Source organism: Heterodontus francisci, chromosome 2, assembly GCF_036365525.1.
Source record: "Heterodontus francisci isolate sHetFra1 chromosome 2, sHetFra1.hap1, whole genome shotgun sequence".
Classification (NCBI taxonomy): domain Eukaryota; kingdom Metazoa; phylum Chordata; class Chondrichthyes; order Heterodontiformes; family Heterodontidae; genus Heterodontus; species Heterodontus francisci.
The window spans coordinates 206,657,412-206,680,955 of NC_090372.1; the positions used below are offsets into that span (position 1 = coordinate 206,657,412).

The 23,544-nt window shown below is 45.4% G+C and overlaps 1 protein-coding gene across 2 annotated transcripts in view; it reads right to left on the bottom strand.

The window, feature by feature from the left end:
• Positions 1 to 23,544, bottom strand: part of LOC137380242 (uncharacterized) — a 104,838-nt gene that overhangs the window by 2,926 nt on the left and 78,368 nt on the right. Inside the window, exons 9-10 of one of the 2 annotated variants that reach the window (XM_068052097.1) lie at positions 21,443 to 21,549; positions 11,448 to 11,720 (exon numbers count right to left, since the gene is read on the bottom strand). In XM_068052097.1, the coding sequence (XP_067908198.1) occupies positions 11,448 to 11,720; positions 21,443 to 21,549 (380 nt within the window). Of the gene's footprint in view, positions 1 to 11,316; positions 11,721 to 21,442; positions 21,550 to 23,544 lie in introns of both variants that reach the window. The other variant, XM_068052087.1, reaches the window with a different exon arrangement.

The following is a 23,544-nucleotide window of genomic DNA, read 5'->3' on the forward strand; positions in this document are numbered from 1 at the left end:
CCACTTGCCAGTCGAAGGAAGACTGAAAAATTATGGCCAGTGCCTCTGCAATTTCTACTCTCACTTCCCTCAGCATCCTTATATGCATCTCATCTGGTCCTGGTGCTTTATCCACTTTTAAGTACGGACAGCCTATCTAATACATCCTCCTTATCAATTTTACACCCTTTTGTGTCTGAATTACCTCCTCTTTCACCATTGCCTGGGTTTCCCCTTCTTCCTTGGTAAAGACTGATGCAAAGTATTCATTTAATACCTCAGCTATGCCCTCTGCCTCCAAGTGCAAATCCCCTTGTTGGTCCCTAATCAGTCCCACTCCTCCTTTTACCACCCTTTTACTATTCATGTGTCTATAGAAAACTTTGGGATTCCCTTTTATGTTAGCTGCCAGTCTCTGTTCATACTCTCTCTTTGCTTCTCTTATTTGCTTTTTTACTTCCCCTCTGAACCTTCTATATTCAGCCTGATTCTCAATAGTATTCTCTACCTGGCATCTGTTATAAGCTCACTTTTACCTCTTCATCTTAATCTCTACCTCTTTTGTCATCCGGGGGCTCTGGATTTATTTACCCTACTTTTCCCCTTCACAGGAACATACCTTGACTGTGCCCAAACTATCTCTTCTTTGAAGCTCATTGTTCAGCTACCGTTTTTCCTGCCATCCTTTTACTCCAATTTATTCATAGGAACATAGGAGCAGGAGTAGGCCATTCAGCTTATCGAGCCTGCTCCGCCATTCAATACGATCATGGCTGATCAACCACTTCAATGCCTTTTTCCCACTCTATCCTCATATGCCTTTATGTCATTGGTATTTAGAAATCTGCTAATCTCTGCTTTAAACATACTCAATGACTGAGCTTCCACAGCCCCCTAGGGAAGAGAATTCCAAAGATTCACAACCCTCTGAATAAAGAAATTTCTCCTCATCTCTGCCCTAAGTGGCTTCCCCCTTATTTTGAAATTGTGTCCCCTGTCTCTAAACTCTCCAATCCCCCACCTGTTCTCCGCCATGGAATTTGGCTTTCCCCCAGTTAATTATTCTTACTCTGGATTGTTCCTTGTCCTTTTTTCTTGTCAGCCTAAACCTTATGATGCAATGATCACTATCCCCTAAATGTTCTCCTACTGACACTTGATCCATTTAACCCACCTCATTCCCAAGAAGCAGGTCTAGCAGTTCCTCCTTTCTCGTTGGACTGGAAACATACAGCTGAAGAAAATTTTCCTGAACAAACTCTAGGAACTCCCCCCTCACTGCCCTTTACACTACTACTATCCCAATCTATGTTTGAATAATTAAAGTCCCCCATTATAACTACCCTATAATTTTTGCACCTCTCTGTAATTTCCTTACAAATATGTGCTTCTACATCCTTTTGACTACTTGGTGGCCTTTAGACAACACCGGGCAATGTAACTGCACCTTTTCTGTTCCTTAGCTCTAGCCAAATAGATTCTGTCCTCGACCCCTCTGGGAATCCATTTTCTCCAGCACTGCAATGCTCTCCTTAATCAATACCACCACCCCGCCCCCCTTTTTCCCCTTTCCTATCTTTCGTGAACACCTTGTATCCAGGAATATTTAATACCCAGTCTTGCCCTTCTTTGAGCCAGGTCTCTGTTATAGTCACAACATCATATTTCCACATGTCTCTCTGCGCCTGTAACTCACCAATCTTATTAACAACACTCCGTGCGTTCACATACATGCATATTAACCCTGATTTAGACTTTCTCCCTTAATCTGACCCCACCTAATAACTTACTATTCTCTACTCTAGTGCTATCTATCTCTGCTAGTATTATGTGCACCTTGGTATTCCTCTCTGGCATTTCCTCCTGGTTCCCACACCCCACCAAGTTAGTTTAAACCCTTCCCAATAGCACAAGCAAATCACCCTGCAAGGAAATTTGTCCCAGCTCTGTTCAGAAGCAACCCATCCAGCCTGTACAAATGCCACCTTCTCCAGAACTGGTCCCAGTGTCCCAGGAATCGAAAGCCCTCCCTCCTGCACCATCTTTCCAGCCATGCATTCATCTGCATTATCCTCCTATTTTTATATCACTTGCATGTGGGTACTGGGAGTAATCCGGAGATTACTACTTTTGAGGTCCTGCTTGCTAATTTCTTACCTAGCACACTAAACTCTTTCTGCAGGATCACATCCCTCTTCCTACCTATGTTATTGGTACCAATGTGGACCACGTCTGCTGGTTGTTCATCCTCCCCCTTCAGGGGTGCTCTGCAGCCATTTAGTGACCTCCTTGACCCTGGCACCAGGGAGGCAACACACCATCCTGGATTCACATGTGCAGCCACAACAACGCCTGTCTGTTCCCCTGACTATCACGTCTCCTATCACTATGGCTCTTCCAGTATTCTTTGTGCCCACCTGTGTGGCTAAGCCAGCTGTGGCTCTGGCTGCACTCCACAGATAAACCATCACTTTCCTCAGTATTCAGAACTGAATACCAGTTGGAGAGTGAGACATATTCAGGGGTCTCCTGCACTAGCTGCCTGTTTCTTCATGACTGGTCACCCATTCCCTCTCTCCCTGCATACCGCTAAGCTGTGGGGTGACCACATCTATAAATGTGCTATCCACGAAGCTCCCAATCTCCGGAGCTCAAGCTGCTGCAACTGATGCCACTTCTTGCACATATGGTTATCCAGGAAACGAGAAGCATCCTGGAGTTCCACTTGCACAGTATGTGCACTCTAGAGGTTGGAGCAGCCCTGCCATTCCTTTATCTGTTAGTTAATAACCCTGCTACTACTAATAAAATCAAAAAAAAAGAATCAGATGGGCAAAGGTAGCCTGGATGAGGAGTTCATAGAAAGTTTTCGGGATAGTTTCTTAGAACAGCATGTTCTAGAGCCAACCAGAGAGCAAATGTGAAATTGTCCACTTCGGCAGGAAGAATAAAAAAGAAGCATATTATCTAAATGGTGAGAGACTGCAGAGCTCTGAGACACAGAGGGATCTGGGTGTCCTCGTGCATGAATTTCAAAAGGTTACCATGCAGGTACAGCACATAATTAGGAAAGTTAATAGAATGATATGATTTATTGCGAGGGGAATTGAATACAAAAGTAGGGAGGTTATGGTTCAGCTATACAGGGCATTGGTGAGACCACATCTGGAATACTGTGCACAGTATTGGTCTCCTTATTTAAGGAAGGATGTAAATGCGTTGGAAGCAGTTCAAAGAATGTTTTCTAGACTGATAGCTGTAATGGACGTGTTGTCTTCTGAGGAAAGGTTGGACAGGCTAGGCTTGTATCAGCTGGAGTTTAGAAGAGTAAGAGGCGACTTGATTGAAACGTATAAGATTCTGATGGGTCTTGGCAGGGTGGATGTGGAAAGGATGTTTCCTATTGTGGGAGAATTTAGAACTAGGGGTCACTGTTTAAAAATATGGTGTCGCCCATTTAAGACAGAGATTAGGAGAAATTTTTTCTCTCAGGGTCGTGAGTCTTTGGAATTCTCTTCCTCAAAAGGTGGTGGAAGCAGAGCCTTTGAATATTTTTAAGGCAGAGGTAGATAGATTCTTGATTAGCAAGGGGGTGGAAGGTTATTGGAGGTAGGTGGGAATGTGGAGTTGAGGGTACAATCAGATTAACCATGATCTTGTTGAATGATGGGGCAGGCTCGAGGGGCTGAGTGGCCTATTCCTGCTCCTAATTCATATGTTCGTATGTAATAAACCTTTACCAATACTAATAACCTTACTAATATTGAGAAACCGCACTAATGTTAATAGACCTTAATAATATTGATAAACCCTACTAATACTTAATGCATCTTATTAGTATTAATAAACTTACCTTAAAAAAAAAAGACACACCAGTTTATTTCCTAGTTTAGATAACTAGGAAAAACTCACCAGCCAATCACCTATCTGCTTCCCTGTGATGTCACTCTTCAATTTTTGTTTTCTCTCTTTCTGAACGCCGGCTCTGAACCACCAGACCGGCGGTGGTTAGACCCACTCTGCTCCCGCTGTTTCCCACCGCGCTCTCAGGGAACTCTCTCTCTCTCTCTCTCCTGGGCTCTTTATGTCCTGCTCTACTCCCGCTATTTCCCGCTCTCCATGAACTGAATAAGGGGCTGGAAGGACGTGGAGGTCATACCCTCTGCATAGGATCTACCTGGTGAAGGAGCTACCTGGAAATGACAGAGACCCAGTGCCACAGTGGACTGTGACTCACCAGACAGATAATCACAGACATCTGTGCCCTCGCCACTGAAGACCTCTCACTTCGCTGAACTGCTCGCCTTGCCCTGCCTGGTTGTTGGCATCTTTCCATCTATGAAAGATGATGGACATGCAGCAAGCAATCCGTTTAGGTGGAGTGTCTTCTCTCAGTGCACCTTTACTGATGGCTATGAATTTAGGGCATTCATGTCATGCTTGCAAGCATCCTTGAAGCAGAGCCTTGGGCGCCTCACTGGTTGTCTGGCCCCGGCTATCTCACCATACAGAAGGTCCTTGTATATGTGACTGTCTTCCATCCTGCGGACGTGTCCGATCCACCAAAGCTGCCTCTGTTTGATTAGTTCCAACACACTTGTCAGGAGCCATCAAAATCATTGTGGCCTTGAACTTCTCCGCTTCGGGCTCCTTCCAAGGATCAGCTGCAGACCTTGGTGGCATCTCACAAACCAATGCACAGTACTGTATCTTGCAGGTCACTGATGCCCTTTTGCCAACATTAAATTCATTTCATGACAGATGAGGCCTTGCAGAGGGTATTGGACTTGGCCGCTCTCACTGGATTCCCCCAAGTGCAGTGCATCCTTGATTGTGCCCATGTGGCCATCAAGGCACCGAGATATAGACCAGTCAGATTCATCAACAGGCATAGCTTCCACTCCCTCCAACGTTCAGTTGATCTCCAAGCATAAGAGCTTCCTCGATGTGCGTACTCGCTTTCCTGGCAGCTGCCATGACTCCTTCATCCTCCACCAGTCCAGATCTTCACTCCATCCCCAAAGTCTGTTCATGGTTCCTCGGGGACAAGGGATATCCCTTGAAGCCATGGCTACTCACCCCTCAGACAAAAGCAATACAACCAATGCCACCTGCTCACTAAGACGGCCATTGGGCTTCTGAAGATGCAATTCTGGTGCCTGGATTGGTTGGGTGGTGCCCTCCAATACACAGCTGCAAGGGTCTCAGTCAATATGGTGGTCTGCTGTGCCCTTCTTAACGTGGCCTTCCAGAGAGGTGTGGACCTTGGGGATGGTAAGGCCCTGGAACCACATAGCTCATCAGAGGAAGTGGAGGCTGAGGGGGAGGATGGCGGCTGCGCGGAGAGCAAAGATATCATCAGGATGCCATGAATGTCAGTGATCATTTAATTCAGGAACATTTCAGCTGTGGCCCTCTGACCAGGATAAAGCACATGCTATGGATATCAGCCTGAGGCACTTCTGCGAACACATCCATGGAAGATGCAGCCTGAAAAATCTAATCATTTACCACCAATGAAGGGTGAACAGATGCCCAGAGGCTTTGCCCTCACCGTGAAAGAACCCTTGATTTCCTTCACTGACTCATACCACTTTCCTTGTCATGTCAGAAATAAAGTAAGTCTCAGACATGTATCTTAATGTGTCATTAATGTGCCCTTGGCAGGCGCACTGGATGCCTGGAGGGGACACCAGCTGGGGTGCAACTAGCATCCGTCCCAGGTATCTCTACACCACCAGCGCCACTGATCGCTCCAGGCTACACATTGTGACATGCATCCTGGACAGGCCAGTGCGCTGCTCCTGCTTCCACTCTGAGTGATGCCACATATGGATCTCCTTGAGGTTGGTCACTTTCTCAATGGAGGAGCTCGTGCACTCATAGCCCTGAGCCAAGATGATGTGCATGAGCTGGATAGACTCCTCCATCATTTGGCCCCTGACAGTGCTGCTTTTGTCTCCTGCTGCTGCTCTTGGGCTGCTGCTTGGGAGGGAAAGTGTCTAAGATCTTGACAGCAGTCCTTGGAGAGCAGAAGCCTCTGCAGTGCTGAGGCTTCCCAACGGAAATCCGTTTTAGGATGCTGTCAGACACAGTGGTGTGCAATGCATCCCCTCAATGAGCGCATTTCCTTCTGCAATCACCATCAGTGGTAGTGTCACTAGACTGGTAACCCAGAACCCCAGGTTTATGCTCTGGAGACATGGGTTTGAATCCCACCATGGCAGATGGTGGAATTTGAATTCAATTAATAAATCTGGAATTAAAAGCTAGTCTAGTGGTGACCATGAAACTATTGTCTATTGTTGTAAAAACCCATCTGGTTCACCAATACACTTTAGGGAAGGAAATCTGCCGTCCTTGGGTCTGGCCTACACATGACTCCAGCCACACAGCAATGAGGTTGACTCTTAAATGCCCTCTGAAATAGCCTAGCAAGTCACTCAGTTGTATCTAACCACTACAAAGTCTCAGAAAAGAAATGAAATCGGATAGACCATCCGGCATCAAACTAGGCACCAGAAACAACGAAGAAAAACCCAGCCCAGTCAACCTTGCAAAGTCCTCCTTACTAACAGCTGGGGGCTTGTGCCAAAGTTGGGAGAGCTGTCCCACAGACTAGTCAAGCAACAGCCTGACACAGTCATACTCATGGAATCATACCTTGCAAACAATGTCCCAGACACCACCATCACCATCCCCTGGGTTTGTCCTCTTCCTCTTCCACCAGCAGAACAGACTCACCAGAGGTGGCAGCACAGTGGTATACAGTCGGAAGGGAGTCACTCTGGGAGTCATCAACATTGACTCCGGACCCCATGCAGTCTCATGGCATCAGGTCAAATATGGGCAAGGCAACCTCCTGCTAATTGCCACCTATCGCCCCCACCTCAGCTGATGAATCAGTGCTTCTCCATGTTGGACCCCAATTGGAAGAACCATTGAGGGTAGCAAGGGCACAGAATTTACTCTGGGTGGGGGACTTCAATGTCCATCACCAAGAATGGCTCGGTAGCACCACTACTGACCGAGCTGGCCGATTCCTAAAGGACACAGCAGCTAGACTGGCTCTGCGGCAGGTGGTTAGGGAACCAACGAGAGGGAAAAAACCTCCTTGACCTCGTCTTCACCAACCTACCTGTTGCAGATGCATCTGTCCATGACAGTATTGGTAGGAGTGACCACTGCACAGTCCTTGTGGAGACAAAGTCCCATCTTCACATTGAGGGTACCCTCCATCATGCTGTGTGGGATAGATTTCAAACAGATCTAGCAACTCAAAACTGGGCATCCATGAGGCGCTGTGGGCCATCAGCAGCAGCAGAATTGTATTCAACCACAGTCTGTACACTCATGGCCCGGCATATCCCCTGCTCTACCATTACCATCAAGCCAGGAGACCAACCCTGGTTCAATGAAGAGTGTAGGAGGGCATGCCAGCAGCAGCACCAGGCATACCTAAAAATGAGGTGTCAGTCTGGTGAACCTACAACAGAGGACTACTTGCATGCCAAACAGTGGAAGTAGCATGCGATAGACAGGGTTAAGCGATCCCTAAGCCAACGGATCAGATCTAAGCTCTGCAGTCTTGACACATCCAGTCCTGAATGCTGGTGGACAATTAAACAACTGACTGGAGGAGGTGGCTCCACAAATATCCCCATCCTCAACAACAGGGGAGCCCAACACATCAGTGCAAAAGATAAGGCTGAAGCATTTGCATCCATCTTCAGCCAGAAATGCTGAGTGGATGATCCATCTTGGCCTCCTCCTGAGGTCCCCAGCATCACAGATGCCAGTCTTCAGCCAATACAATTCACTCCACTTGATACCAAGAGAAGGCTAAAGGCACTGGATACTGCAAGGGCTATGGGCCCTGACAACATTCCGGCAAGAGTACTGAAGACTTGTGCTCCAGAACTAGCCGCGCCCCTAGCCAAGTTGTTCCAGTACAGCTACAACACTGGCATCTACCTAGAAAGGTGGAAATTTGCCCAGGTATGTCCTGTAAACAAAAAGTAGGAGAAATCCAACCCGCCCGATCAGTCTAATCCTGATCATCAGCAAAGTGATGGAAAGGGTCGTCGACAGTGCTATCAAGCGGCACTTGCTCAGCAATAACCTGCTCACTGATTCTCAGTTTGGATTCCACCAGGGCCACTCAGCTCCTGACCTCATTACAGCCTTAGTCCAAACATGGACAAGAGTTGAACTCCAGAGGTGAGATGAGAGTGGCTGCCCTTGACATCAAGGTAGCACTTGACCGACTATGGCATCAAGGAGCCCTAGCAAAACTGGAGTCAGTGGGAATCGGGGGAAAAACTCTCTGCTGGTTGGAGTCATACCTAGCACAAAGGAAGATGGTTGTGGTTGTTGGAGGTCAATCATTTCATTCCCAGGACATCACTGCAGGAGTTCCTCAGGGCAGTGTCTGAGGCCCAACCATCTTCAGCTGCTTCATCGCCTTCTCTCCATCATAAAGTCAGAAGTGGGGATGTTCTCTCATAATTGCACATTGTTCATCATTTGCGACTTCTCAGATACTGAAGCAGCCCATGTCCAAATGCAGCAAGACCTGGACAACATCCAGGCTTGGGCTGATATGTGGCAAGTAACATTTGCACCACACAAGTGCCAAGCAATGGCTATCTCAAACAAGAGCAATTTAACCACCTCCCCTTGACGTTCAATGCCACTACCATCACTGAATCCCCCCACTAACAACATCCTGGGGGTCAGCATTGACCAGAAACTGAACTGGACCAGTCACAAAAATGCTGTGGCTACAAGTGTGGGTCAGAGGCTGGGAATTCTGCGACAAGTAACTCACTTCTTGTCTCCCCACTGCCATTTATAAGGCACAAGTCAGGAGTGTGATGGAGTACTCTCCACTTGCCTGGATGGGGGCAGCTCCAACAACACTCAGGAAGCTCAATATCATCCAGGACAAAGCAGCCTGCTTTATTGGCATCCCATTCAGCACCTTCAACATTCACACCCTTCACTACCGACATACAGTGGCAGCAGTGTGTACCGTCTACAAGATACACTGCAGCAACTCACCAAGGCTCATTCAACAACACATTCAAAACCCACAACCTCTACCACCTAGAATGACAGGGGCAGCAGATACATGGGAGCACCATCACCTGCAAGTTCCCCACCATCCTGACTTGTGACTATGTCACCATTCCCTTCACTTTCGCTGGGTCAAAATTCTGGAACTCCCTTCCTAACAGCACTGTTGATGTACCTACATCCCAGGGACTGCAGCGGTTCAAGAAGGCAGCTCACCAGCACCTTCTCAAGGGCAATTAGGGATGGGCAATAAATGCTGGCCTGGCCAGCGACGCCCACATCCCAGAAACAAATTTTTAAAAATCTCCACCATTATTGCCCATTTCATCAGGGCCGACATCCTCCTGGTCTGTGATCCTGGCTATTTCCATTGCTCAATCTGTCATGGGCGTTACCACATGAAATCAGGGGACACCACCTCCTGTTTGGGCCCTCTCCCTCATTGTGTGCCTGTTTCTCCTGCATGGACAAAAGAGAGCGAGATAAGCCACTACTGTGTATGACCAATGCCAGCTGCTCGTAGTCATTAGCAGCTGCATGTCTCAGTGGTGACAGGTCCTCAGCTGCACGATGCCTCTGAGCCATTTTGAAGGGCCATTTTGAAGGGCCATTAAGTGTTCAGGGGCAGCATGCTCCCTAAGGCTCCCCAGCTGGTGCGTCTGATCGAGGATGAATACTCAAAGGCCTGTCCCGATGGTTGGGGATGTCACTCACCCTGCCAGAGTGTGTGAGGCCACTGAACCATTTCTGGCACTAGATCCAGGATTTACGTGTTATGCTCGTGCTCACAATCACTGCTATGTCCGGCCAGCCCTGCTTCATTTGTGCGGCCTCCTCCTCCTGCCCTCTGGGAAGAGGACTTACCCCTTCTCTCTCATGGCCTCCAACATTGCCTCTGGGTCTGCATCAGAGAACTGAGGGGCGGCCCTGCCCCAGGTTCCAGGTGTCAGGCTGTCATAAGACATCTTGATTTCAACAGCCGTCACAGTAATGATGACCATAGTCTGTTTAAATCAGGCCAGCACTTTAGAAGTCCCCCCCATTACATTCGTGGTTGCTAATTGGACAGCAAACCCATCTTGATATCAATTAAAGGGTCACCCCTGTGCATCATTGCTGTTTTCCACCCCGGGGCAGGTTCAGGACCTGGAAATCATTCTGGCTTGCATTAGCTGCTCCCAATGCAAAAATTCAGCCCTTAATCTCTCCTGCCCTCCACCCTATGACACACCTTTCCTTTCGTTTTTCTTCCCACCCTCCTTGTTTCACTTGTTCATAACCCATTTCTAATTTTTCCCAGCTCTGATGAAAGGTCACAGACCTGTAACGTTAACTCTGTTTCTCTCTCTACAGATTCTACCAGACCTGCTGAATATCTCAGAATTTTCTGTTTTTATTAAGGAAAATATTTGTACTTTAGACTCAATTAGTAGCATTCATCTCTAGCAGGCGGTTGGGGGGGGGTTCAAGTGCCATACCAGTACCTGAGTGCATAATCTAGACTAACACTCTACCAGAGAAAAGAGCAGATGCTGCCAGACCTGCTGAGTATTTCCAGCACTTTTTGGTTTTATTTCAGATTCCAACATCTTCAGTATTTTGCTTTTATTTTACTCCATTAGAGAGGTTTTGTCTGCCTACCAGGCCAATATACTGTGTCAGCTGTGCCTCAGTGGATTATTCATCAACCAGCACCTAAAAAATAATGATTTATTTTAAATTTTTAAATTTTATTTAGAGATACAGCACTGAAACAGGCCCTTCGGCCCACCGAGTCTGTGCCGACCATCAACCACCCATTTATACTAATCCTACATTAATCCCATATTCCTACCACATCCCCTCAATTCCCCTACCACCTACCTACACTAGGGGCAATTTACAATGGCCAATTTACCTATCAACCTGCAAGTCTTTGGCTGTGGGAGGAAACCGGAGCACCCGGCGAAAATCCATGCGGTCACAGGGAGAACTTACAAACTCTGCACAGCGGATCTTTCTATCTGCCACGTTTCCTACACTGACTACGCTTCAAAAGCACATCATTGGTTGTGAAGCACTTTGTGACATCCTGAGGTTACAAGAAACAAGTCTCTCTTTTTATACAAAGAAAAGCAGGGAGTTTTCCAGTGTTCTGGCCAACATTCTTCCTTCAATCACCACCAAACCACTCCTCCAAAATTCTAGATGAATTGACCATGGTGGGTGGCAAAGTTGTAACATTTACTAAGGGAGGTTTAGAAGAACCATTGAACCCACCTCAAAACTTTCCTGGGGCTCGATCTGTTTGGTGCATGAACTGGTCTGTACTGGGTGAAGTCAGGAGGTAGACTTGCGGTGATAGTGGAAGCCCGGTAGCTAATTTTTGGCTGCAGGGAGGAGACTGTTACCTTCTCTGTCCTCTCATTACTGTCGCTCCATTCTTCCTGAGAGGGGATCACACTCGTGTCGGATATCCTCGAGGAGGTAGATGCTCCTGACTTCCTCAGAACTCTCTTGGTTGTGTTAAGGTTCTTGGGTGCAAACTGCTTCTTCTTCCTGGAGTTAGTTTGATGGCTGTGTTCTGCTCTGGTCCCAGAATTGTTGGTCAAAGCTGAGAGGGATCCAAGGGAGTGCCAATGTTCCATTGAACCCAGGGTTGGAGCTGAGATGGATTTCTTTGGCTGTAACAGAGTAAAGTTTAAACGGGTTTAATTTTTTTCTCTCTAGCAAAGTGCCAACACAAACATATAGGGGTAGTAGTTATTTTACTGGACTAGTAATCCAGAGACATGAGTTCAAATCCCACCAAGGCATATGCGATATGTAAATTCAATTAATTAATTAAGTAAATCTGGAATTAAAAAGCTAGTCTCAATAATGGTGATCGTGAAACTACCAAGGGCAGGCAAATGGATACACCACCATCTCCAAGTCACACACCATCCTGACTTAAAATATATATCGTCGCTGGGTCAAAATTTAAGGCCAAATACAATAAGTTGAGAGGGGAAGTGAAGGCAAAGACAGAATATGAAAATAGAATGTCAGTCAACATGAAAGGCAACCCAAAAATCTTCATCTGGCATGCAAATAGTAAGTGGATAGTATGAGGTGGGATGGGGCCTATTAGGGACAAAGAGGGTGATATATGCTTACAGGTGCAGGCAAGGCTAGAATACTTAATTAGTACTTTGTATTGGTATTTACTAAGGAAGAGGATGCTAACAAAATATAGATGGAAGCAAAGATGATCGAGGTAATGGATGGGGTGAAAATTGAAAGGAAGGATGTAATGGAAAGGCTGGCTATGCTTAGAGTGGATAAGTCGCCTGGTCTGGATGGCTTGCATCCCAGGTTGCTCAAGGAATTGTGAGTGGAGATAGTGGAAGAGTTTTTCATAATCTTCCAATCCTCCCTTCAAGTGATGGCAGGGACTGTGATATATTTCAGTTTCAGTATGTAGGAGCTGGTGGACATCAGTGTGATCCATGGCAAACACGTCTGCAGTAAGTGTCTGCGGCTTGAGGAGCTTCGGCTCAGTGAGTTGGAGGCCGAGCGACTAACACTGCGATGCATCAGGGAGGGGAAAAGTTACCTGGACACTGTTCCAGAGGGCAGTCACACCACATAGGATGGGTTTTTTGATTTGGTCAGTGGTCAGGGACAGGATGGTGTGATTGTGAGTGAGGCAGGTAAGGGGATTCAGAAGGCAGAAGTGGAGGAGCCTCAGCTCTTGCAATTGGCCAACAGGTTTGAGGTTCTTTCAGCTTGTACGGATGAGAGTGAGGGCTGTAGGGTGGATGAGCAAACTGACCATGGCACCGTGATACAGGAAGCCATTCAAGTGGGGTGAGCAAATAGGAATGTAGTGGTAGTAGGCGACAGTACAGTCAGGGGGATAGACACTGCAGCCAAGAGCAAGAGTCCAGAAGGCTGTGTTGCCTGCCCGGTGCCAGGAATCAGGACATCTGCTCAGGTCTGGAGAGGAACTTGCAGTGGAAAGGAGAGGATCTAGTTGTCATGGTCTACGTGGGTACCGATGGCATAGATAGGACTAGGAAAGAGGTTCTGCATAGAAAGTATGAACAGCTAGGGGCTTAATTAAAAAGAAGAACCTCAAAGGTAATAATCTCTGGGTTATGACTGAGCCACAAGCAAATTGTGGTGTAAGGTAAATAAGATTAGACAGTTAAATGTATGGCTCAAAGATTAGTGGTGGGAGAAATGGGTTTCAATTCATGGGGCACTGGCACCAGTACTGGAGGAAGTGAGAGCTGTACCGTTGGGATGGTCTACATCTGAACCGTGCTGGGATCAGTGTTCTGGTGAGTCGTATAACTAGGGCAGTAGAGAGAGCTTTAAACTAAATGGTGGGGGCGAGGGATCAAGTGAAGGAAGATGTGATAGTTTAAAGAGAGAGAAGACAAGACAGCAAGATAGCAATAAGGATAATGATAATATGGGTGTGGCAGGAAGGGACAGTGTGTACAAACTCACGAGTGAGCCAGCAGATAAGATTAGAGGTTGTGAACTAACAGAGTGGGGGGAGGGTTCAGGAGAGGGGAGATTTAGAAATCCAAAGAGAAAGGACAAGGCATTGGAACAGTATAGCGTTGGACAAACAGAATGGGACAGGAAGGGACCAAGAGTTTAACAGAAATTGTACATCAGCAAATAAGGTAATTGAAGGGAATAGAAGCAAAAAATGAAATTAGAGGTTCTTTATCTGAATGCGCAAAGCATCGGCAATAAGATAGATGAACTAGTGGCACAAATAGAGGTAAATGATTTAGATCTAATCACCATTGCAAAGACATGGTTACAAGGTGATCAAGGTTGGGAAATAAATATTCCAGGGTACACAATATTTTGGAAAGACAGACAGAATAGCAAAGGAGGAGGGATAGCACTGATGGTAAAGGATGACACAAGGGCATTAGTGAGAAAGGATCTGGCCTCAGAAGGTCATGAAGTAGAATCAGTATGGGTAGAAATAAGGAATAGCAAGAATCAGAAAACACTGCTGGGAGTAGTATATACCATTGGACAGAGCATTAAACGAGAAATTATTGCAACTTGTAACAAAGGCATTGTAATAATTGTGGGGGACTTTAATCTTCATATAGACTGGGACAATCAAATTGGCAGGAGTGGTCTAGAAGATGCGTTTGTAGTATGTTTTCAGGACAGTTTCTTGAAGCAGTACGTTGTGGTGCTAACTAGGGATAAAACTAGATCTACTATTGTGTAATGAAGCAGGGTTAATTAGCACTGGCATAGTAAAAGATTCACTGGGAAACAATGATCATAATACCATTGAATTCCATGTTAAGTTTAAAACTGACATTCTCCAATCACAAACAAGAATCTTAAGCTTAAGCCAATTATGATGGCATGAGGGGAGAGCTGGCTAAGGTAAATTGGTTAAATAGACTAAAAGATATGGTAGTAAATGAACAGTGGCAAACCTTTAAAGAAACAATTCAAAATGTTCAACAAAAATACATTCCTTTGAAAAACAAAAAGTCAGCAAGAAAGACCCATCCGTGGCTCACTCAGGAAGTTAAGGATAGTATTAGATTAAAAGAAGAGGCTTACAATGTTGCAAAAAAAGGGGAACAGGTCTGAGGATTGGGAGTGTTTTAGGAACCAGCAAAGGGCTAATGCTCTGGAGACATGGGTTCAAATCTCAACACGGCAGATGGTGATATCTGAATTCAATTAATAAATCTGGAATTAAAAGTTAGTCTAATTGTGACCATGAAACCATTGTCAATTGTTGTAAAAACCCATCTGGCTCATTAGTGTCCTTTACAGAAGGAAATCTGCTGTCCTTACCTGATCTGGCCTACATGTGACTCCAAACCCACAATGTTGTTAACTCTTAAACGGCCTCTGAAATGGCCTAGCAAGCCACCCAAACTGCTACAAAGTCTAAAGAAATGAAACCAGATGGACCACCCAGCATTAATTAATCAAGGGCAATTAGGGATGGGCAATAAATGCTGACCTAGCCAGTGACACCCACATCCCACAAAACGAATAAAAAAAAGTTGATAAAAAAGGGGGAAAAAATGAGTAAACTAGCCAGGAATATAAAAACAGATTGTAAGAGTTTTTTTATAGGTATATCAAAAGGAAGAGAGTAGCTAAAGTAAACATTGGTCCCTTAGAAGCAGAGACAGGAGAAATTATCATGGGGAATGAGGAAATGGCAGAGGCATTGAACAAATATTTTGAGTCCGTCTTCACAGTAGAAAACACAAGTTCCATACCAGAACTAGGTAGTAACCTAGGGGCTAAAAAGAGTGACGAAATTAAGGAAATTCATATCAGCAGAGAAAAAGTATTGGAGAAACTTAAGGGACTAAAATCTGACAAATCACCAGGACCTGATAGCCTATACCCTAGGGTTCTAAAAGAGATAACTGCAGAGGTAGTGGCTGTGCCAGCTATGATTTTCCAAAATTCCTGAGATTCGGGAACATGTCCTATCAGATTGGAAGTTGGCAAATGTTACACCACTTTTCAAGAAAGGAAGGAGAGAGAAAATGGGGAACTACAGGCCAGTTAGCATCACATCAGTTGTTGGAGAAATGCTGGAATCTAATAAGAAAGTTGAGTATTGCTGAAAACAGACATTTTATTGAAGCTTTTCGTCTTGCACTCATCAGGACAATATGAGAAGAGAGTGCTGATTTGTTGGCAAGTGAACTCCGATTGGTAGTGGAGACTGCACCAGTTTATGGTGACTGACAGTTAACTGCCAAGCTTTGTTTTAAATTTAAACCAGGCAGCTTGACTCTGATTGGTCAAGGCATTGCCCTGAGGAACGAACCAGTAAATGGCTGTCACTTATATAATATAAAATAAAAACAAGAAATGCTGGAACCACTCAGCAGGTCTGGCAGCATCTGCGAAAAGAGAAGCAGAGTTAACGTTTCGGGTCAGTGACCTTTCTTCGGAGTTCCGAAGAAGGGTCACTGACCCGAAACGTTAACTCTGCTTCTCTTTTCACAGATGCTGCCAGACCTGCTGAGTGATTCCAGCATTTCTTGTTTTTATTTCAGATTTCCAGCATCCGCAGTATTTTGCTTTTATTATAATGGCTGTTACTTATTTACTTTAGCTGAAACAGGTGCAATGTGTGTACATGTTCTTTCTGTCTGCAAAGAACAGAGCCCTGTGTATTAATAATTCCAGTATGCTCAAATGCGCCACACTGCGAGCCCGACTATCTTAAATTGGTTGTCCGCATAATTCTTAGCACACTGAGGATTATTTAGAAAATGTTGTCCAATCGCGGAATGACATCTAATGTTGGCCACTGTATTTTGAGTTTTGCAGGCACGGGCTGGATGAGTATGGTCTGTACCTTGCCCATTGCAAACAGTAGAAGGGACATGTTGTTTGATACTATCTGCCAGTCTTTGGGATGTACGGCAAATATACCTAGCAACACTGGCATTGAAATTCATATATCACATTACTCATTTGTGTGATAGGCAAAACGTCTTTTTGGCTTGATGGCAGCATCCTGTTAGAAAACGTCACACGTGTTGCTACTGCATAGTAGCAGTGTGAAACAGCAAGATAAGGGCTGATGGAGTTGGGGGTAATATATTAGCATGCATAGAAGATTGGTTAATGGACAGGAAGCAACGAGTGGGCATAAACAGGACATTTTCAAGTTGGCGGGCAGTAAATAGTGAGGTGTCACAAGGATCAGTGCTGGAGCCTATTTACAATCTATTTACAATCTATATTAATGACTTAGTTAAAGAGACAGAGAGTAATGTATCTAAGTTTGTTGATGATACAAAGGTACATGGAAAGTTAAGCTGTGGGGAGGATGCAGAGAGGTTGAGAAGAGATATAGACAGGTTAAGTGAGTGGGCAACAAGATGGCAGACGGAGTATAATGTAGGGAAGTGTGAAGTTATTCACTTTGGTCTTATGAATAGGAAAGCAGAATATTTTTTAAAAGGTGAGTAACTTGTAAGTGTTGATGTTCAAAGAGACTTGGGTATGCTTGTACAAGGAACGCAGAAAGTTAACATGCAGGTACACAAGCAATTAGGAAGGCAAATGGCATGTTGGCCTTTATTGCAAGGGGATTGGAGTACAGGAATAAGGAAGTCTTGCTACAATTGTACAGGGTTTTGGTGAGAACACATCTAGAGTGCTGTATGCAGTTTTGGTCTCCACATTTAAGAAAGGATATACTTGCATTGGAGGCAGTACAGTGAAGGTACACTAGATTGGTCCCTGGGATAAGGGGCTTTTTCTATGGTGAGAGGCTAAGTAAATTGAGCCTGTATTCTATGGAGTTTGGAAGGATGAGAGGGGATCTCATTGAAACAAAAGATGCTCAAGGGCTGGATAGGGTAGACACAGAGATTATTTCCACTGGTCGGGTAATCTAGAACATGGGGGCGCAGTCTCAGGATAAGGGGTCAATCATTTAGGACCGAGATGAAGAGAAATTACTACACTCAAAGGATTGTGAATCTTTGGCATTCTCTACCTCAGAGGGTTGTGGATGCTCCAGTGTTGAATTTATTTAAGGCTGGGATAGATAGACTTTTGGTCTCTCAGGGAATCAAGGGTGCGGGAAAGTGGAGTTGAATCCTAAGTTCAGCTATGATCGTTTTGAATGGGCGTAGGCTCGATGGGCCGTATGGTCTACTCCTGCTCCTATTTCTTGTGTTCTTGTGGGTGTAAGGACATTCGCAGTAACGGTCAGTTTAACATCTATGGTAAGGTTTAAGAAACAATAATCAGGGAAAAAAAATCAACAGGCACTTGGAGAGGTTTGAGTTAATTAAGGAGAGCCAGCACAGATTTGTAAAAGGCAGATTGTGCTTGATGAATCTAATCGATTTTTTGATGAAGTACCAGAGAAGGTTGATGATGGGAAAGCAATGGGATATTATCTATATGGATTTCAAGAAAGCATTTGACAAAGTGCCACATAAAAGGCTGGTTAACAAAATTCAGGCCCCTGGAATAGGGGGGTGTCAGTCGAAGCTTGGATAAGATTGGTTCGCTAATGTCCTTTTAGGGAAGGAAATCTGCTCTCCTTACCTGGTCCGGCCTACATGTGACTCCAGACCCACAGCAATGTGGTTGACTCTTAAATGCCCTCTGAAATGGCCTAGCAAGCCACTCAGTTGCATCAAACTGCTACAAAATCTGAAATAAAGAAACCAAATGGACCACCCACTGGAAACGACAATGACAAACCCAGCTCTGCTCCTTACTGACATCTGGGGGCTTGTACCAAAATTGCAAGAGGTGTCCTAGAGAATAGTCAAGCAACAGCCTGACATAGTCATAATCATGCAACTATACCTTGTAAACAATGTCCCAGACATTCCATCATAATCCCTGGGTATGTCTTGTCGCACCAGCAGGACAGTCACCAGAGGTGGTGGTGCAGTGGTATACAGTCATGAGGGAGTTGCCCTGGGATGATTGCACAATGCTCAGCACCATACACAACTCCTCAGATACAGAAGCAACCTATGTCCAGATGCAGCAAGACCTGGACAACATTCTACTTGGGCTGATAAGTGGCAAGTAACATTCACACCACACAAGTGCCAGGCAATGACCATCTTGAACAAGAAAGAATCTAACCATCTGCCCTTGATGTTCAATGGCATTTTCATCACTGAATTAACATTCTGGGGGTTACCATTAACCAGAAACTGAACTGGGCCAGCCACATAAATACTGTGGCTATAAATCTGCAGCACGTAACTGACTTTCTGTCTCCCCAGTGCTCGTCCACCATCCACAAGGCACAAATCAGGAGTGTGATGAAATACTCTTCACTTGCCTGGATGGGTGCAGCTCCAACGTCACTCAAGAAGCTCGACACCATCCAGGACAAAGCGGCGCACTTGATTGGCACTCATTCTCCACTTTCAACATTCACTTCCTTCACCACCGGCGCACAGTGGCAGCAGTGTGTACCATCTACAAGATACACTGCAGCAACTCACCAAGGCTCCTTCAACAGCACCTTCCAAACCTGCGACCTCCACCACCTAGAAGAATAGGGCACCCTATACATGGGAACCCCACCCCACCAAGTTCCTCTCCAACCTATACACCATCCTGACTTGGAACTATATCGCTGTTCTTTCACTGTCACTGGATCAAAATCCTGGAACTCCCTTCCTAACAGCACTGTTGGTGTACCTACACCCCAAGGACTGCAGCGATTCAAGAAGGCAGCTCACCACCACCTTCTCAAGGGCAATTAGGGATAGGCAATAAATGCTGGCCTAACCAGCGGCGCCCACATCCCATGAACAAATATTTTAAAAATATTGGCTTAAGGACAGAAAACAGGAAAACAGTGAGTCATGGTGAATGGTTGTTTTTTGTACTGGAGGATGGTAGACAGTGGTGTTCCCTCAGGGTCAGTGCTAGGACTGCTGCTTTTCTTGATATATATAAATGACTTGGATATTGGAATACAGTCAAATTTCAAAATTTGCCGATGATATCAAATTTGGAGATGTGGCAGACAGTGAGGATGATACCAATTGACTGCAACAGGATGGGCACACAAGTGATAGATGGAATTTAATGCAGAGAAGTGTGAGGTGATGCGTTTTGGCAGAAGGGATATGGAGAAGCAAAACAGACTAAATGGCATAGTGCTTAAGAGTGTACGGGGACAGAGGGACCTGGGAATGCGTATGCACAGATCTTTGAAGGTGCCAGGATATACTGAGAGAGTGGTTAGGAAAGCATGGGGGATCTTGGGGGCGTCATAAATAGAAGTATTGAATACCAAAGCAGTGAAGTTATGCTAAATCTGTTTAAAGCTCTGGTTAGGCCACAACTAGAGTACTGTGTCCAGTTCTGGTCACCACACCTCAGGAAGGATGTAAGGGTCCTTGAGAGGGTGCAGAGGAGATTTACCAGAATGGTTCCAGGAATGAGGGATTTTAGCTACAGGTTAGGTTGGAAAAGCTGGGGTTGTTCTCCCTGGAGCAAAGGAAATGAAGAGGAGATTTGATAGAGGTGTACAAGATTATGACAGGTTTAGATAGGTAGACAAAGAAAAGCTGTTCCCATTAGCTAATGATACAAGGACGAGGGGGCACAGATTGAAGGTTTTGAGCAAGAGATGCAAGGGGTATGTGAGGAAGAATTTTTTTACACCACAAGTGGTAATGACCTGGAACTCGCTGCTTCAGAGGGTGGTAGAAGGGGAAATGATAAAAGATTTCAAAAGGAAATTGGATGGGCACGTGAGGGAAAGAAACTTGCAGAACTACGTGGATCGAGCGGGAGAATGAGACTGACTGGATTGCTCTAGAGAGCCAGCATGGACTTGATGGGCCGAATGTCCTCCTTCTGTACAGTAATGACTTTATAAAACCTGGAACTCCCTTGCTAACAGCACTGTGGAAATGCCTTCACCACATGGACTGCAGCAGTTCAATAAGACAGCCCACCACCACCTTCTCAAGGCAAATGAATAAAACAGAAATAAAGCAATTGTAAATCATTGCTCTCTGCCCAATCACTGTGGTGCTGAATGTAGTGACAATGATCCTTGGTCTGTATTGAATCAGCTGCTCTCAGTTTGGACGGCAGTAATGTTACAAAAAAAGGCCTCAGCATCTCTGGGAAGGGAAGAGGAAAAATAAGGTACTTGTTCTTGATTGCTATCCTGTAAGGCCTTCCCCACGAAGGGCTCAATGGTCAGATAGCCTCCCATCACTCACCATCATGGCCTACAGCTGAAAAGTGCCCAGAAGGTTGAGTCTCTTGGATGAGATGTTAAGGCCCTTATGCCCTCTCAAGTGGACCTAAAAGATCCCATTAAAGCATTTCAAAGAAGGGCAGGGGACTTCTCCCCGATGTCCTGGCCAATATTTATCCCGAAATCAACATCATTAAAACAGGTTATCTCATTACAGTTTGTGGGACCATTCCATATGCAAATTGGCTGCTGTGTTTCATGCATTGGAACAGTAGCTACACATCAAAAGCACTTTGTTGGCTGTAAAGCACCTTGGGACATTCTGAGGGCATGAAAGGTGCTGTATGAGTGAGGGACCTATGCGCCTCTGACTTTGGCCTCTTTTGTGGTTGTTCCTCCCCACCTCTCCCACTGAACCTTTCATGGCCAAGACTTTATCCACATGTTAGAACACTCTCCCCTAGGTCTCTTCCCACACACTGACTATCTCCTGCTACCAAAGTTTTCCCAAAACAATTCTCGTGCAGCATGCCTTTGGTTATCTTTTCTCCCAACTGTTCCATCCCCAATGACTTTGGTCTCTGTGAATGGCTGTATTACATTAAAGACACTCTATGCAAGTTATGTTGTTAAATAGTTAACTCTTGATGCTCTTATTTCTTCCCATCTTACCTTTTTATTTATAACATAAAATATCTCGTGCACTGGAACAAAAATGGCAAAGTTCTCGTAACACTGGAAGTATCTCTTTCCTTCAAACGTGCCATCATGCTGTCCACCTGCAATCCGCACAGATATTGAGAAACTTAACAACAGACACTATAACTGAGCATTCTGCATGCATTGTCGATTTCATTACAACTGTTGGGGGAGAAATGGTTCATTCTGGCTCAACATGCTACCAATTCCACTCGGAGGTGTGGTAATCAAACTATTATCCTGGCTTAATTTGGAGCCAGCAACCCTCTTGGCCTGAGCTCCATATGTCTCTAGGTCCCCATTCACACCCTACTCGGCCATGGAACCTGATACTCGGTGCTCTTAGAGTCATATATGGAATGAAAGGAGGCCATTATCCCTGAAAGTTGCTACCCAGGTTAATAGGGCTGTTAAGAAGGCATATGGTGTGTTAGCTTTAATTAGTAGAGGGATCGAGTTTCAGAGCCACGAGGTCATGCTGCAGCTGTACAAAACTCTGGTGAGACCGCACCTGGAGTATTGCGTGCAGTTCTGGTCACCGCATTATAGGAAGGATGTGGAAGCTTTGGAAAGGGTGCAGAGGAGATTTACTAGGATGTAGCCTGGTATGCAGGGAAGGTCTTACGAGGAAAGGCTGAGGGACTTGAGGTTGTTTTCGTTGGAGAGAAGGAGGAGGAGAGGTGACTTAATAGAGACATATAAGATAATCAGAGGGTTAGATAGGGTGGATAGTGAGAGTCTTTTTCCTCGGATGGTGATGGCAAACACGAGGGGACATAGCTTTAAGTTGAGGGGTGATAGATATAGGACAGATGTTAGAGGTAGTTTCTTTACTCAGAGAGTAGTAGGGGCGTGGAACGCCCTGCCTGCAACAGTAGTAGACTTGCCAACTTTAAGGGCATTTAAGTGGTCATTGGATAGACATATGGATGAAAATGGAATAGTGTAGGTCAGATGGTTTCACAGGTCGGCGCAACATCGAGGGCCGAAGGGCCTGTACTGCGCTGTAATGTTCTAATTCTAATTCTAATTTGGCCCATCGAGTCCATGCTGGCTCTTCACGGAGCTATTCAGTCAGTCCCACTCCCCCGCTCGATCCTTGTATCCCTGCAAGTCTATCTCTTCTCTCTCCTTTTCTTGCTCTCGAGCAAAAAAAAGACAAGCAGATACAGTGAGGAGGCATGTCGATCCCTAACTGGAAGGACACTATTAAAACAGCATTAGAATCATACAGCACAGGAGGAGGCCATTCAGCCCATCATGTCTGTACAAACTCTTTGAAAGAGCTAACCTATCAGTCCCTCTCCTCTGCTCTTTCCCCATAGCCCAACAAATTTTTCCCCTTCAAGTATTTACCCAATTCCCTTTTGAAAGTTACAATCCAATCTGCTTCCGCCACCCTTTCAGGCAATGCATTCCAGGTCACAACAACTTGCTGTGTAAAATAAATTCTCATCTCCCCTTTTGCCAATTATTTTAAATCTGTGTCCTCTGGTTACCAACCCTCCTGCCAGTGGAAACAGTTTCTCCCCTTTTACTCTATCAAATCCTTCATCATTTTGAGCACCTCTATTAAATCTCCTCTTAACCTTCTTTGTTCTAAGGAGAACTATATCAGCTTCTCTAATCTCACTGCATTGTGCAGTCCCTCATCCATAAGTAGCACCATTGGTCTACAGTTTTCTTTTTACTTCTCCTACAGTGGGGATTTGCCTAGACTCCAGTTGGTAGCTGCCTGCAATGGCACAGTTGAAATTGGGAGCTCAGACACAGAAACAGTCTGGCAAGAACCAGTTGGTAGATGAGGAGTATTTTACTTAAGCAGCGAGTTGCTATGATCTGGAATGCACTGCCTGAAAGGATGGATGAAAGAGCGATGCTAGTGAGTGAAAAAGATGGATTGGCAAAGACGATTTCTCCACATGGTGAGTTCTCAATCTCAAGTGTGACACTGTAGAGAGGCTTAGAGTGGAGGCCAGGCACTTCCTCGCAGGAAAGGATGGCTCACTAGATTTGGTGTCTCTGAAGTGCATTCTTGTACCTCCTTATATACAGTCTGTTCACACGCGGTGCTA